This window comes from Camponotus floridanus, unplaced genomic scaffold (assembly GCF_003227725.1).
Source record: "Camponotus floridanus strain SB8 unplaced genomic scaffold, Cflo_v7.5 scaffold18, whole genome shotgun sequence".
NCBI classification, from domain to species: domain Eukaryota; kingdom Metazoa; phylum Arthropoda; class Insecta; order Hymenoptera; family Formicidae; genus Camponotus; species Camponotus floridanus.
The window spans coordinates 3034277-3047502 of NW_020229303.1; the positions used below are offsets into that span (position 1 = coordinate 3034277).

The 13226-nt window shown below is 29.2% G+C and overlaps 3 protein-coding genes across 6 annotated transcripts; 1 reads left to right on the forward strand and 2 right to left on the reverse strand.

Annotated features, from left to right (window-relative positions):
• Window positions 1-418: 418 nt before the first annotated feature.
• On the reverse strand, window positions 419-3551 carry LOC105250941 (KICSTOR complex protein kaptin). 4 transcript variants are annotated; one of them, XM_011257345.2, is made up of 8 exons: window positions 3422-3551; window positions 2057-2269; window positions 1703-1965; window positions 1406-1572; window positions 1145-1317; window positions 982-1066; window positions 630-921; window positions 419-547 (listed from the first exon to the last, which is right to left on the reverse strand). In XM_011257345.2, the coding sequence occupies exons 2-8, from the start codon at window positions 2259-2261 to the stop codon at window positions 467-469; spliced, it is 1266 nt and encodes a 421-aa protein (XP_011255647.1). In that variant the 5' UTR covers window positions 2262-2269; window positions 3422-3551; the 3' UTR covers window positions 419-466. The 4 variants fall into 4 exon arrangements, with proteins under 4 accessions (XP_011255647.1, XP_011255643.1, XP_011255645.1 ...); XM_011257341.3 differs by lacking the exon at window positions 3422-3551 and adding an exon at window positions 2411-2759; XM_011257343.3 differs by lacking the exon at window positions 3422-3551 and adding an exon at window positions 2352-2759.
• LOC105250942 (annexin B9) lies at window positions 2974-6544 on the forward strand. Its single transcript, XM_011257346.3, has 7 exons — window positions 2974-3084; window positions 3450-3532; window positions 3938-4319; window positions 4404-4556; window positions 4662-4835; window positions 5963-6144; window positions 6266-6544. The coding sequence occupies exons 2-7, from the start codon at window positions 3503-3505 to the stop codon at window positions 6317-6319; spliced, it is 975 nt and encodes a 324-aa protein (XP_011255648.1). The 5' UTR covers window positions 2974-3084; window positions 3450-3502; the 3' UTR covers window positions 6320-6544.
• Window positions 6545-7295: 751 nt separating this feature from the next.
• On the reverse strand, window positions 7296-13142 carry LOC105250940. The gene is made up of 8 exons (XM_011257340.3): window positions 12831-13142; window positions 12201-12651; window positions 11758-12012; window positions 11247-11653; window positions 10858-11173; window positions 10369-10742; window positions 10040-10248; window positions 7296-7453 (listed from the first exon to the last, which is right to left on the reverse strand). The coding sequence occupies exons 1-8, from the start codon at window positions 12854-12856 to the stop codon at window positions 7410-7412; spliced, it is 2082 nt and encodes a 693-aa protein (XP_011255642.1). The 5' UTR covers window positions 12857-13142; the 3' UTR covers window positions 7296-7409.
• Between the last annotated feature and the right edge of the window lie 84 nt (window positions 13143-13226).

The following is a 13226-nucleotide window of genomic DNA, read 5'->3' on the forward strand; positions in this document are numbered from 1 at the left end:
TGATCGGTTAATCAAACGCTACTCGTAAATTTTCAAAGACAAATATATTTTATACTATACATTTGATCAGTCGATTTAGCTTACAAATGTATATAAGTCTATTTTTATACCCTCTATTTTCTTTTTTTTCCAAAACAAATATTTATCAATATTGTTAATATTTGAAAACTAGTTTAATTATTAAGATAGCCCTTCAAATGCGTCGAGTATTTTCTATGTATTTGATTATTTCGGAAATGCAAAAAAATAGACTTAATAACAATATTATATTGTATTTTCTTGCATGTTTCTCTTCAAATAATTTAACAAAGATATATATTTTATCTTTTTTTATCACATATTTATCTTAAATATTAAAATTTAAAATAGTATATACAATATATATATATTATATATATATATATATATATATATATATGACAGATATAAAATATATAAAAGAAATTATCCTTTCCTGTTACAAATACTACAATTTTTTTCGAGTTATTATATTAAGTAATTTTCCATAACGTTCTCTCCATTTTGCTCGCACATCAGCTATGTTATGCTGTGAATAGATAAAAAAATGTATATCTTCTTTAAAAATACATTTTAAATTAAATATACGTGAAAATATACATATGTAAAACCTGTAATATGTGTACACCCTGTTGTGTTAATACAATCAGTTCCTTTATTCCATCATTTGTTATATCCATGTAACTTATAGAATGCACGGGAGCGTCGAACAATTTCCTGGCAGTTAATTCCCATGCATTATTTGTCAATGCGAAAATTAAAACTTCTTGACCGTACGTGCCGAGTAATATTTCGTTTTGGCCATCCATATTTATGTCTGCTATGCAGCAACACAAAACACAATCCGACGATTCGCTACCGCTCAATATTACGTCCCGTTTCATGCCATGTTCTAAAATATTCCTGGTAAAAAGAAAAACGAGTACTTGTATCTTAATACTTTGTAATGTATAAATTACTTACTCAAAAACAACAGCGTTACTTGTACTTGAAATAACAATGTTTAATTTGGGGATGTCATCCTCAGGAATACATTTCTCAGCTTTGGCTAGAATTTTTGATAATTTTATTCTCTCCAGAATTATATATCAATATTAAATATAAATGTGTGTCTTGAAGTATTTACTATTGGCATTTATAAATGCTGGTTTACAGACGAAATTTTGATGTGGAAATATTATTACACTAGGTACAGGCTTATCATATCTCAATAGCCAGCTTTGAGAAACTTGTAGATCCATCATGTTTATCACGGAAATTTTGACTAGACCACATTCACAACCTACAGCGGTGACTCTCCTACATTAATATTTTAATTGCGTATTAGATTATATATAAAATATTATTGAGGTATAGGATTGAAATAATTTTCGTTCATAATACGAACCGCTTATAATTGTCATAATAATAAATATTAATCCATAACGCGATTGCTTGGAGATCATGCAACTCTGGGAAATATTTTTCAATGGAGGACTCACTGTAAACATGACTTAATTTATCTTCTCTTATCATGTGAATTTTGTAATCACTTCCAGATATTAACCAGACCACCTAGAAATTTTTAATTCCATTATTATTAAAGCATGAATATTACAATTTTTCTAATTTATTGTAATTGTATAAATATATTAAGCAACTTATTGATAAGAAAAAAATAAGTAATATTGTCTTATTAATTTACCTCACGTGTAAAATTTTGTTGCGGTAAAACGGTATGATATAAATGATAAGGAGTATATGATAGTTCTACCATAAGACAATTTTGAGCTGTAGCTTCAATGGAGCTACCTTCGTCTCCTTCACCATCTATCGCACCCTCTGTATATATGTTTAGATATCTCTCGATTGTATCTGTGCTTGTTTTCATAATTGTTATTCCTATTACAAAACTTTCTCCCGTGTCTGATTTATTGTAAGCATCAATAGAGATAATTTCTGCACCACCTGGAACAAATAAAAAATAGAGTTTATTATTCCAAATATAGTGTATCCAATAAAAAAAAGGACATCTACAAGTATATAATAATTTACATACTGGGAATGTAAGTAAATAGTAGTTCCTTTACCATAGGCCTCAGAAATTCCGTCATTTGATGATATTCACAAGAATAAATCTTTCTTTTCAAGGATGCAACTAATAATTTGTTGGAACTACTGGGAGAACACAGTTTGGTCATGGAATAAATGTTTCCCTGCGATGCCAGGGGAAACCAATGGGCATCTATGAGATTACTCATCATCTCGTAAGCTGTTGGAAGAAAAAGTATTATAGCTCACAATGAGAATAAATATTCGTAGAAGAAAAAGAAATATTTATCTCAAATATACACCCAAAAGAGGTTATATTTATTATAGTCGATCATCGTATATATATTTATCGAGAACTTGCTTTTCATATCATGTTGCTCTTTTGCAATCACACTAATTAGTCCTGTGTCATTTTGAAATTCTCGACTCCCCCAAAATTCAACTCATTCAATATACTAAATTACACACTGATTTACACGCGATATATATCGTGAGGAGGTGGGAGAGAAATGTGTCATGTCTTTTTTCTATTCGATGACATAAGAATCACGACGGTACCCTTCCAAATGCGTGTTGATCTTTGATCCCCACCGGTCTCCACATGAGGTCTCACACAGAGATTACGTTCCACTTGGTGATCGCAAGGCTCGAGGAGTCATCCTTTATCCTTGTTGCTCGCCGAAAGTTAAACGAAGACGGATAGTGCTCGGGAGCGTTGCAATCACCAAGTGGAACGTGGTCAGAGAATATGGAAAAAAAATTTCGCAACCGCGTCTCCCACAATCGCTACGCCTTGGTCAGCCTTGGGTGAGCCGCGGTGCGATGACGTGATCCGTGAAAGTGGGTGTGTCCGGGATGGCTCAGTATTAGTATGTCAGTATCTCGCAATCGGTAACCGGCATTCGTACAGATCGGATCGTTCTACTTCCATTCATCGATTCGAGTTTTCCCACCGATCCTGAAAACCTGAGCTTAGGGAGACTAGGAGAGACCTACGAGCATTTCTGACTCGTCCTGTCACGTCGTCGTAATCAGGTAATGTAATCTCTCCCTCACGTTCTAATTTCGTTCATATTCTCTTTGATCAATTATCAGTTTAAAGACCGTTGTCTCTCGAGTTCTCGATGACAGATTGCCGGGTTCATGTTCACCTTCTGGCACGAAATATTGTGAATCTTCGTATTTATTGTTGAAACTTTTTTTTTCGCCCGTGTATTTTTTGCTCGAAATTGAATTCGATCGAATCATACCGACTTTGGATCGCTATTTTGTCCTGTTGTACCGATTACGCCAACTTACGTGAAATGTCAAATCGGCAATTAGCTATTCAGCGAACGTCGATGGTCGGGTGACGCATTCGTTCTTCACTTACCGTACTCATTATCATTCTTATTTCACAGAAAATCTCGTGGAATTTTCTTCCGATCGCTGCATCGAGAAAAGGAAAGAAACAATGTCGCAACAACAATATTATCCGTTCAAGGTATACAAATTACGTCTTGGTTGTCGAGCGATAGACTCACTCAAGAGCAATAATTAGTAATATCAATCTATTTTCAAAACATGTACTGTCAATCATGTGTATTTGTAACGTTAGTCTAGTTTTGCAAGTCACTTCTATCAAGGTGATGACTAATCGCGCAAAAAGTGAAATTTTTCTTATTAATAAATTAAAAAATTTATAATCATATGCTTCTTTTTACATAGCTTTCAATTAAAAATAAATTAAAAATAAATTAAATATAAATTAAATAAATCAAATGTAATCTTAATAGTTATTTATGCGTTGAATAATATTCTACTTAAAATGGATGCATTTATAAAAATGATATAAAAGATTTTAAATTAAATTTCAATTATGACATCAATATGCATTACGTTGTTCCAGTGCACTCCGACTGTTTACCCTGCTGAACCGTTCGACGCAAACGCTGATGCTGCTATCTTGCGTAAGGCAATGAAAGGTTTTGGTACGGATGAAAAGGCAATTATTGATGTGCTCACAAAAAGAGGCATAGTACAAAGACTGGAGATTGCGGAGGCGTTTAAGACTCTCTATGGAAAGGATCTGATTAGCGATCTGAAGAGCGAATTGACTGGTAAATTGGAGGATATCATTGTTGCTCTCATGACCCCATTGCCGCATTACTATGCCAAAGAGCTGCACGATGCAGTGAGTGGCATGGGTACGGATGAGGAAGCAATCGTTGAGATTCTGTGTACTCTCAGTAACTACGGTATCCGTACAATCGCTGCATTTTACGAGAATTGTAAGATTTTGATTTTTTATTATGCATGTTTATAATCTATGTCTACAATCTTGTTAATTAATTAATGAACATACTTACAAACAGTGTACAGCAAAACGCTTGAAAGTGATCTGAAGGGAGATACATCTGGTCATTTTAAGAGATTACTGGTATCTCTTGTGCAGGCAAACAGGGATGAAAATCAAGGAATTGATCATGCCCAAGCTGCTGCTGATGCTCAAGCATTATATGAAGCTGGTATGTGATAGTAATTTCTGTTATCTAGTAACCTGTAATTTAAAATTCTCTCAATGTATTGTATAATATAATGTATAATTTCTAAACTTGAACTCTTTCATGCAGGTGAAAAGAATTGGGGAACAGATGAATCACAATTCAATGCGATTTTAGTAACGCGTAGTTATCAGCAACTGCGACAAACGTTTATCGAGTATGAGAAAATGTCAGGGCATGACATAGAGGTTGCCATAAAGAAGGAATTTTCTGGCAATATCGAGAAAGGTCTACTTGGAATAGGTAAGTTTTCCAATAAACGCATATTAATTACTATGTAATTATATATTAATTTCTATATAGAAACTATAATTATAAATGTGCAATGTTCACATTTATATGTATGAATCATTCACAGTTACTAATTTTATAATGTGACTAGTCCTTATGTTTCTTACAAGCAGAAATGTAATATATAAAATTAATAGAATTAAGAGAAACAATCGAGAGGAACGTTTTTTTTTCGACGTTTTCTTTTTAGTTGTGCTTAGATGAGAATAATTATGCGTTTCAGTGCAAATACGAGCAAGCGGTTGAAATAGCAGTTTCATATGAGGAAAACAATAAGCCCAAATGCACTATGGAATATCGATAATCCCGTGATAATATAAAACGATATTACGAGTCAAGTTTTCGTGAAATGTATATCTGCCCTCCTCTCGCATACATTTTTATCATTTTTTGCGAGTTCTTATAAAATGATCGAAACATATTTTCACAAGGCAGAGGCAAGTCACTACACTAGGATTTTACATATATAGCTTTTATCTGCCTATTTGTAGAAAGTTATTGCTGTGTGATTATTGCTGACATTGCCGGCTAATTTTTATAGAATTAGATATTTTTGAACACATACATCACTATATATGGCAGATCTTAGCGACATGTAAAATGTAGTAGGCGTCACCCAAATTCTTTTTTATCTCACACTCTGTTTTCCATTCAATAGCGTCTTCTTTTACATCTACATATGATACTTTCTAAATACTGATTTTATTATAAAGATAAGAATTTTTATCATTATACAACAATTATTAAAAGAGCATAATTTAAATAAATTCTGTAAAATGCATGAAAATGTGTAAACACACTTATGAGATGTCCCTACATCATAAATGTCCCCTGATATGCCCTGCATGTGGCAATAACATATAAAAAATATTTGTATTTCTTATATCTATATAACACTTTATATACAAATACAATAGTTATATAAGATCTGAATTCAGTACCATATAAATGTAGTATATTTTGCAGCATGGAAACGTTCCCTTGTGTTAATTCACTCCATGCGATTTCTTTATATATTTTTCATTAATATCAATTTAATTTATAATATTATAAATCACATTGTAATTTTTGATTGACAGTGAAATGTGTGAAGTCAAAGGTTGGATTCTTTGCTGAGCGTTTGTACGCTAGTATGCATGGTATAGGCACGAAGGATCGAACACTGATCCGTATCATTGTATCTCGAAGTGAAATTGATTTGGGAGATATTAAAAAGGCATTTGAAGAACGCTATGGAAAGTCACTGGAAAGCTGGATAGCTGTAAGTGTATTTTCTAGATTATGTTTCTTTCCAAAAAAAGTTCTTTATATTATCCGAATTTTGCTATTTGTAAAAAATTAGTTGTACTTGATTATTGTATTAATAAAAATATCTATTATAGGGAGACACTTCTGGAGATTACAAGAAAGCACTTCTTTCTTTGGTTTCTACATAATTCTGATGTAGTAATTAAGACTTACATACTTTGTCCTATTTATGCACAGTAATTGTATCTATAAAAAGCGATTTTATATATGCCCACACGAATTTTAGCTTAATATTGCTTGATATACTAATAATGAATTAGAGAGAAGAAATTGTAATTTTTTTCAAATATTACTTTTGTAGTATTTTTTGTATGTGCATAAAACCTCTATTGTATTATATAAGTTAATGAAATATTTGAATATTCTGCCTTCCAATCTTGTTCATAAAATAATTACATGCTTTTAATATTTAATTATGTTTTATACATTTTTATTTTTATCAAGAAAGAATTTATATAAAGAAATAATTTAAAGAATCTCATAAGTTATATGGAAATAGAATGAAAAATAAAATCAAAGAAAATATTCTATACTTTGTATTTTCCCTTGTGTCATAAAAAGATACGTGTCACAAATCAACAAGTTTCAAATATTAAATAACGAACTTGTAAATAATACATTTCACAAAAAAATAAAATATTTAATATATGCTTTTCTCAAACTAAGTTTCTTTACTCTAATGTAATTAAAAATTTTGCATTACTGAAGATTACAAACATATATAGTCAAAATTATATATTACAGGTAAATGTTTGCAAAGTAAATTTCAGCATTTTTTTCGCTAATATATTGCCTGTACGTAATTACACTTTTTCTTATTTAAAATGAAAAAGTGGAAGAAAAACATCTTGCACATGTAATATTAGAATAGTAATGAGAATTAAGAGAAAAGTTTCTTAATATTTTGATTCTCTCCATTATAATTTGTATATATATTAGCAAACTTATAGTTACTTTGTACTGTATCAATTGCACATGTAATTAAATAATCCTCGTTTTATTTTTTTCTTTGCACTACTTTCTGTTATATCATCACGTATCAATATGTATATATATATACATATATATATATATATATATATATATATATATATATATAAAGTTTATGCAATTTTCATTTCGTGATGATTTGGATGGCAAACATGAAGTATGCTATGACAATAAAACGTATGTTACGATAAAATTGTGTCTGCTAAAAAAATTTACTACATTTATCTTTTACTTTTCATTCACTTCTTTTAGTCGAACACTTCTTCGAGGAGCTAGAAATGAAAAGAAATTGATTCAGTATACATCTCATAAGTATTATATTAGATATAATAATAAAGGAAATAAAGTAGAACCTTCATTATCCAGAATTAATAAATAGACGAAAATTCCTGTGTATGTTGTGTGTAGTAGATATTAAATACGTAGAATCAAATTTCTAGATATTTTAGAAAGAAGAGGAAATTTTATTATAAAAAAAATTGTTGTTTACATATATGAGCTGTTCACAGGTTAAAGTGATTAACTCCACTTTTTGAATTTGTTTAAATTTTAGTGTTAAAGCACTTGATTGATCAAATGTTTTGGCACTAAAATTTTAATAAGATGGCTCATATATACCTGCTTCATTTATTTTTATAAAAAGATTATAAAAAAATGAATCAATATAAAACCTATAGACATATATAATAATTGTAATAATTATATACATTAATTATATATTATGAATATATGATTATGTAATATATATAAATAAAAAGAATCTTTCCCCTCCAATAAATAAATCTCAGGAATCTGTCGGTAAATTGGAAAGCAGAAATTGTAGCAGATAACTACAATCAATTCTTGCTCTTAATTAAGTCTGCGCTAAGCTTAAAGTTTCAGATATGGTAATATACATGACAATACATATCCATAATAAAAATCGAATAAAATCTGTCGAACGCAAATTTTGCTTTTTACTGTTAATTTATATTAAACTGTACCTATGATTTTTACCATCAATGTGTCTTCATTTTACTAGCGAATTTTTGCTACATTGCTAAAAATCAGCAACACACACATATGAAAATTCTGCATAAAATTTTTCCATTGAGAAAACCTGTAAATATTTTACAATATATGTTCTCAATCGATTTGCCTGAGATAATATAAAGAAGATAATTTTCTTTCTTCAAACTTTTTATCTCAAGTTGCAAAACTCGAATTTGATTAATCTAAAAGTAATAGTATATTCATTTTTCGACAATAATAGAAATATTTCTTTTTTCTTCAGTTTTAAAAACATCATGCATATTATCATTAATTAAAAAATTCCTAAAAATACACAATTTTGTGAAAACAATTTTTTTAATCTTTCACTAGAATCTTTCAATTTAAATTATAAATTTTGATAAATATATATCTTATATATATCAGATACATACATACATTTTTATATATACATATACATATATACAGGGTTGGGCAAAAGTCCGGAAACGGTCAAATATCTCGAAAAGGATCAACTATAGCGAAAAATTGTAAATAGCAAAGTTGTAGGGCTTAAAAAAATGTACCTAATGATGACTAAAAATTTTACTTTGAGTGGAGGACGAAGATCATATAAAAGTCAAATTGAATTTTTTAAATGGGACCCCCTATTTTTCATTACATATTCTTGTAGCTTATCTCGAGAGCTTTCGAAAACACTATAATTAAGTACCTTTTCATTAAGTACTTTTTGAGTTATAAGGCTTGAAATAATTTCTTAATTTTACATAAACCATAAAATATCTAGTAAACCATTCATTTTTTGATTATCTTACCTTGATACTTTTATGTACAAAATAATGAGAGGAATCAATTGGTGTAAAGAAAACACATAGTTGTTGCATGGAATTGTTAATTGCAAATTACATATTTTTTCTTAGAAACAACTATGTGTTTTCTTTACACCAATTGATTCCTCTCATTATTTTGTACATAAAAGTATGAAGGTAAGATAATCGAAAAATGAATGGTTTACTAGATATTTTATGGTTTATGTAAAATTAAGAAATTATTTCAAGCCTTATAACTCAAAAAGTACTTAATGAAAAGGTACTTAATTATAGTGTTTTCGAAAGCTCTCGAGATAAGCTACAAGAATATGTAATGAAAAATAGGGGGTCCCATTTAAAAAATTCAATTTGACTTTTATATGATCTTCGTCCTCCACTCAAAGTAAAAATTTTAGTCATCATTAGGTACATTTTTTTAAGCCCTACAACTTTGCTATTTACAATTTTTCGCTATAGTTGATCCTTTTCGAGATATTTGACCGTTTCCGGACTTTTGCCCAACCCTGTATATATATATATATTTATTTGTGATGTGAAATATATTTTAAAATAAAACATATCTCTATGAAGTAAATATTGTAGGAAATACTTCTGTTTCAAGCAAAGAGAAAGATTCTACAAGAAGATATTTACAAATTATAGATAGTTGAAAATTTCATGTATATATGTATAACTATATATATATACATATATATATATATAAAACTCTATGTTAATTAATGAAAAATATTAAAGTAAATATCATTTATGTAGAGGACAGTTATTATATTGCACAAAAAATCGATATCTATCATATATTCAATTCAATGTATATTTAATTTATTATTTTTAAAAAGTCTTTTGAAAAATAATATTGTCAATACATAGTCGGTCGAATAAATTGTTAATTTAATTACTGTTAGATAATTGCCCATAGTTAAAGAAGATAACAAAATGTATATAAACATAATAATTAAATATACAATATTCGGATATCAGAATGGTTCTAGAGTATTTCAATTTGCTGTGATCTTTAAAATATTAAAAGGAATTATTAACCTGATTCAGTAGAATCAATTTTTCTTGGCCTTCCTCTAAGTTTATTAGAAAGAGATTGATAGTATGACGGGTTAAACATTGCAGGCATTTTCTTAAATTGTCTTATGGCTGGTGTTGTTAACATAGTATCAATGAGAGGCCATGGTGTTTTAGGTACAGTTTGCAACATTGCAGATTGACAAACTGTATGTAAATCGAAAACATTTTTCCTGAAAAAAAAAATATCTTCAAAATATACACCCTTATTGATATTGAACTTTATATTTTGATGCATATATATTATTCTATTTTTTAATGGACTAAGGTATTATTATATTCATTATACTAACCCAGGTTCTTCAACTTGCTTATAAATATATGCAAATGGTCCTCTCTGTGGAACGTGACGCATAATATATTGACCAGGCGTCAAGGATGATAATCCTTCAATTATATTATGCAGAATACTTAAAGAATCTTCTATTTTAGTATTATAAAGTCTTCTCATCTCATTGCTCAATGATGCTGTAGTGTGTTTTTCTATTTGTATTATTTCTGAACTATCTACTTCAATCCTGACTCTACCTAATATAGTTCCTGGTCTAAATATCAACGATGCCCACTGATGTGATAATTCTTCAAATGTTACAGCTTCGGCTCCGAGTCCTAACTGATGCTCCATTTTTGGCGTTAATATTACATGTTGTGTTTTATTTGGCAATACCTGGCAAAAATAAATTGTTACTTTTATATTTTATAATTTGAAATTGATTATTAATTAATGAACTTTTAATAATTAATATAGTGTAAATGATATTATGTTAAAGTGATGTCCTTACCTCTGTGCCATCAGTTTTCGTACGAACCAACATCTGATATTCCTTCACATCATGTTTCCCTAATTCTTGGTTCAGAGATTCTGTTGGCCCTATTGTGAAAAGTTTGTACATTACATTTGTTTTAATATTATTTGTCTCATTGCCACTTGTTAAATCATCCGAATTTTCCGATTTTTGCTCATCTGAGGGTTCATACAATTCTTCTTCATAGATTTTAAGGTAATCATTAAATTCAGCACTACATTCTAAATCCATATTGCCTAAATCAGAATGAATTGTAATATTTTCGGATTTATTCTCCTTTGTATGTTGCATTCTAAAATAATAATTATGATATATTCTTTATATTCAAAATTTGTTATACATTATTATTATATCTTACAACTCACTTTTCGTTGAACACTTCATTATTAGCATCAACAAAATAATGCCTGAGAATATATTTGTATACCCAAGTGTTCTGTTGCGGTATTGTAGCAATGTTAGGCGGTATTCTTTTATCAATGTAGACAACATTTTTTCCATTATGCGATTTAACTACTATTGGTATAATCCATGAATTCAAGTAACATGAATCAAAGTTTAATAGACATTTCAGGCCGCTAGATGAGATAACAAAATCCGCTTTAGTTTTTATCGCAAAATTCTCGCAATATATATCGTCGCTCACAGGAAATCTGAAATGTTGCGTCACATTGTTAGTGGCGCATTGATACTTGTTGAGTAACATTGTATAATTTGTGTTTAATATAAATGGTCGATTTAACTTTGGCCACGTCACCTTGGAAAATGATCCCTGGAAATAATAATAGGAATGATAATATAACTATCTAAATTTAATTTATATTTAATTAAATGACAATTTATGCCTAATTAAATGACAATTGTGCTATAACTCACTAAGTGATGCAAACAAGATATAAACTTTATTTCAATGCTTTTATTGAATGTGGAATTAATTTTTTGCACTGAAAGTGGTATATTTTTAGATTCAATATAATATCTAGGTAGTTTTTGAAACTTTTCCATCTTTGTGCTCCATTTAGATGTTATAAATCTGCTATATTTAATTGGCCAATTGAAACTATCATTCCACTTGCTTTTGGCAAAGTTTAAAAATTCCTTCTGTTCTTCAAGTATTTTTTCTTTTAATGCCTAGAAAAGGTTGATTTAGAAGCAAAAGTACGCAATAAAATTCAAACTATATTCATAATTAAAAGTTATTTAAAAATTAATTAAAACTTAATCATCTTAAGCATCTTGTTTTTTTATTTGAATTCTATTTAAAAATAAAGAATATTGTTAAGAAAAATTTAAAATAAATAATGTCTATCTTTACACACTATGTAAGATTCCAAATCTAATTGTTCTTCCTTGCTCAACCCCTTTTGTTCATTGTTGTATAATTTCAATAAAGCACGAAGACACATACTATGTTGAATCTTAGTTAAACAAGATCTTTTAGGAAAATTGAATGGTAATTTCCTTATGCCAGGCACATATGGATTTTTCTCTTGTGTTTGTTTACAATCAGAATCAATATTTTTTAATTTTCTTTTCCTGTTTCTTTTTTTATCATTGGTTTTTTGCTCCTCTTCTTCCTCTGTATCAGTGAGAGGATCTTCAGCAAGATATTTTTTTATCAATTCCATATTAACATTAGCATAATCTTGTTCGATATCTTCAAATGGATCTCTAAACTCATCTCTCATGATCCTGTGCATTGCACTTTCACGCTCTAATCTCTCATCCTCGATGAATACATCATCTATCATGTCTTCTAATGCAGAATTCCTAAAATAATGTTATTACATTTGTCATATTTAATGCAGGATGTATGTGATGCATATATTACAATCATTTAATCATGAAATTATGTACAAATCATACATATATTCAAATCATACAAATTATATCATAAACAGAGGAATAATTTCTTTAATTCTGTGTGACATTTCAGTGTTTATACAAACCAATCGATCTCTTTGAATCTCTCCATATTCAAAGAATATTCTTCGTTCGCGTGTGACTCGCTAAATTAATGTATCAAATCTAAAATCGTCAGAGATGTTCCGAAACAATATATGAACAAGACTATTCACTATTCATGTTTTTGCAACAATTTTTTATTTATTGTGACTGACTTATGGGCAATTATATAGTTCCACGTGTCGGCTTGACAAAAGATAAAATATTTTTCTATAACATATAATTAAATATGTGTTTATTCGCACTAAACGTGCAACATGTTAACTGCAATATTCTTTTCCTTTTTATGAAACGCATGTCATATGTCATATTATTGTGCGTTCGAAAATCTTATCCTTGGAATAAAGTAAAGTTTAGTTGACCAATCAAGATAAGAGGAA

What these genes read in the sequence shown, in the direction of transcription:
- LOC105250941 (XM_011257341.3), bottom strand. An exon ending in ACTATTTACTTACATTCCCA is followed by an intron (nt 1,966 to 2,056) that starts GTATGTAAATTA and finishes TATTTGTTCCAG; the next exon opens with GTGGTGCAGAAATTATCTCT. An exon ending in AACAAAATTTTACACGTGAG is followed by an intron (nt 1,573 to 1,702) that starts GTAAATTAATAA and finishes AAAAATTTCTAG; the next exon opens with GTGGTCTGGTTAATATCTGG.
- LOC105250942 (XM_011257346.3), top strand. Translation starts at nt 3,503, where the DNA reads ATGTCGCAACAACAATATTATCCGTTCAAG. An exon ending in CGCTGCATTTTACGAGAATT is followed by an intron (nt 4,320 to 4,403) that starts GTAAGATTTTGA and finishes ACTTACAAACAG; the next exon opens with TGTACAGCAAAACGCTTGAA. An exon ending in GAAAGGTCTACTTGGAATAG is followed by an intron (nt 4,836 to 5,962) that starts GTAAGTTTTCCA and finishes TTTGATTGACAG; the next exon opens with TGAAATGTGTGAAGTCAAAG.
- LOC105250940 (XM_011257340.3), bottom strand. Translation starts at nt 12,856, where the DNA reads ATGGAGAGATTCAAAGAGATCGATTG. An exon ending in AAGCAAGTTGAAGAACCTGG is followed by an intron (nt 10,249 to 10,368) that starts GTTAGTATAATG and finishes TTTTTTTTTCAG; the next exon opens with GAAAAATGTTTTCGATTTAC. An exon ending in AATTGATTCTACTGAATCAG is followed by an intron (nt 7,454 to 10,039) that starts GTTAATAATTCC and finishes TTTCATTTCTAG; the next exon opens with CTCCTCGAAGAAGTGTTCGA.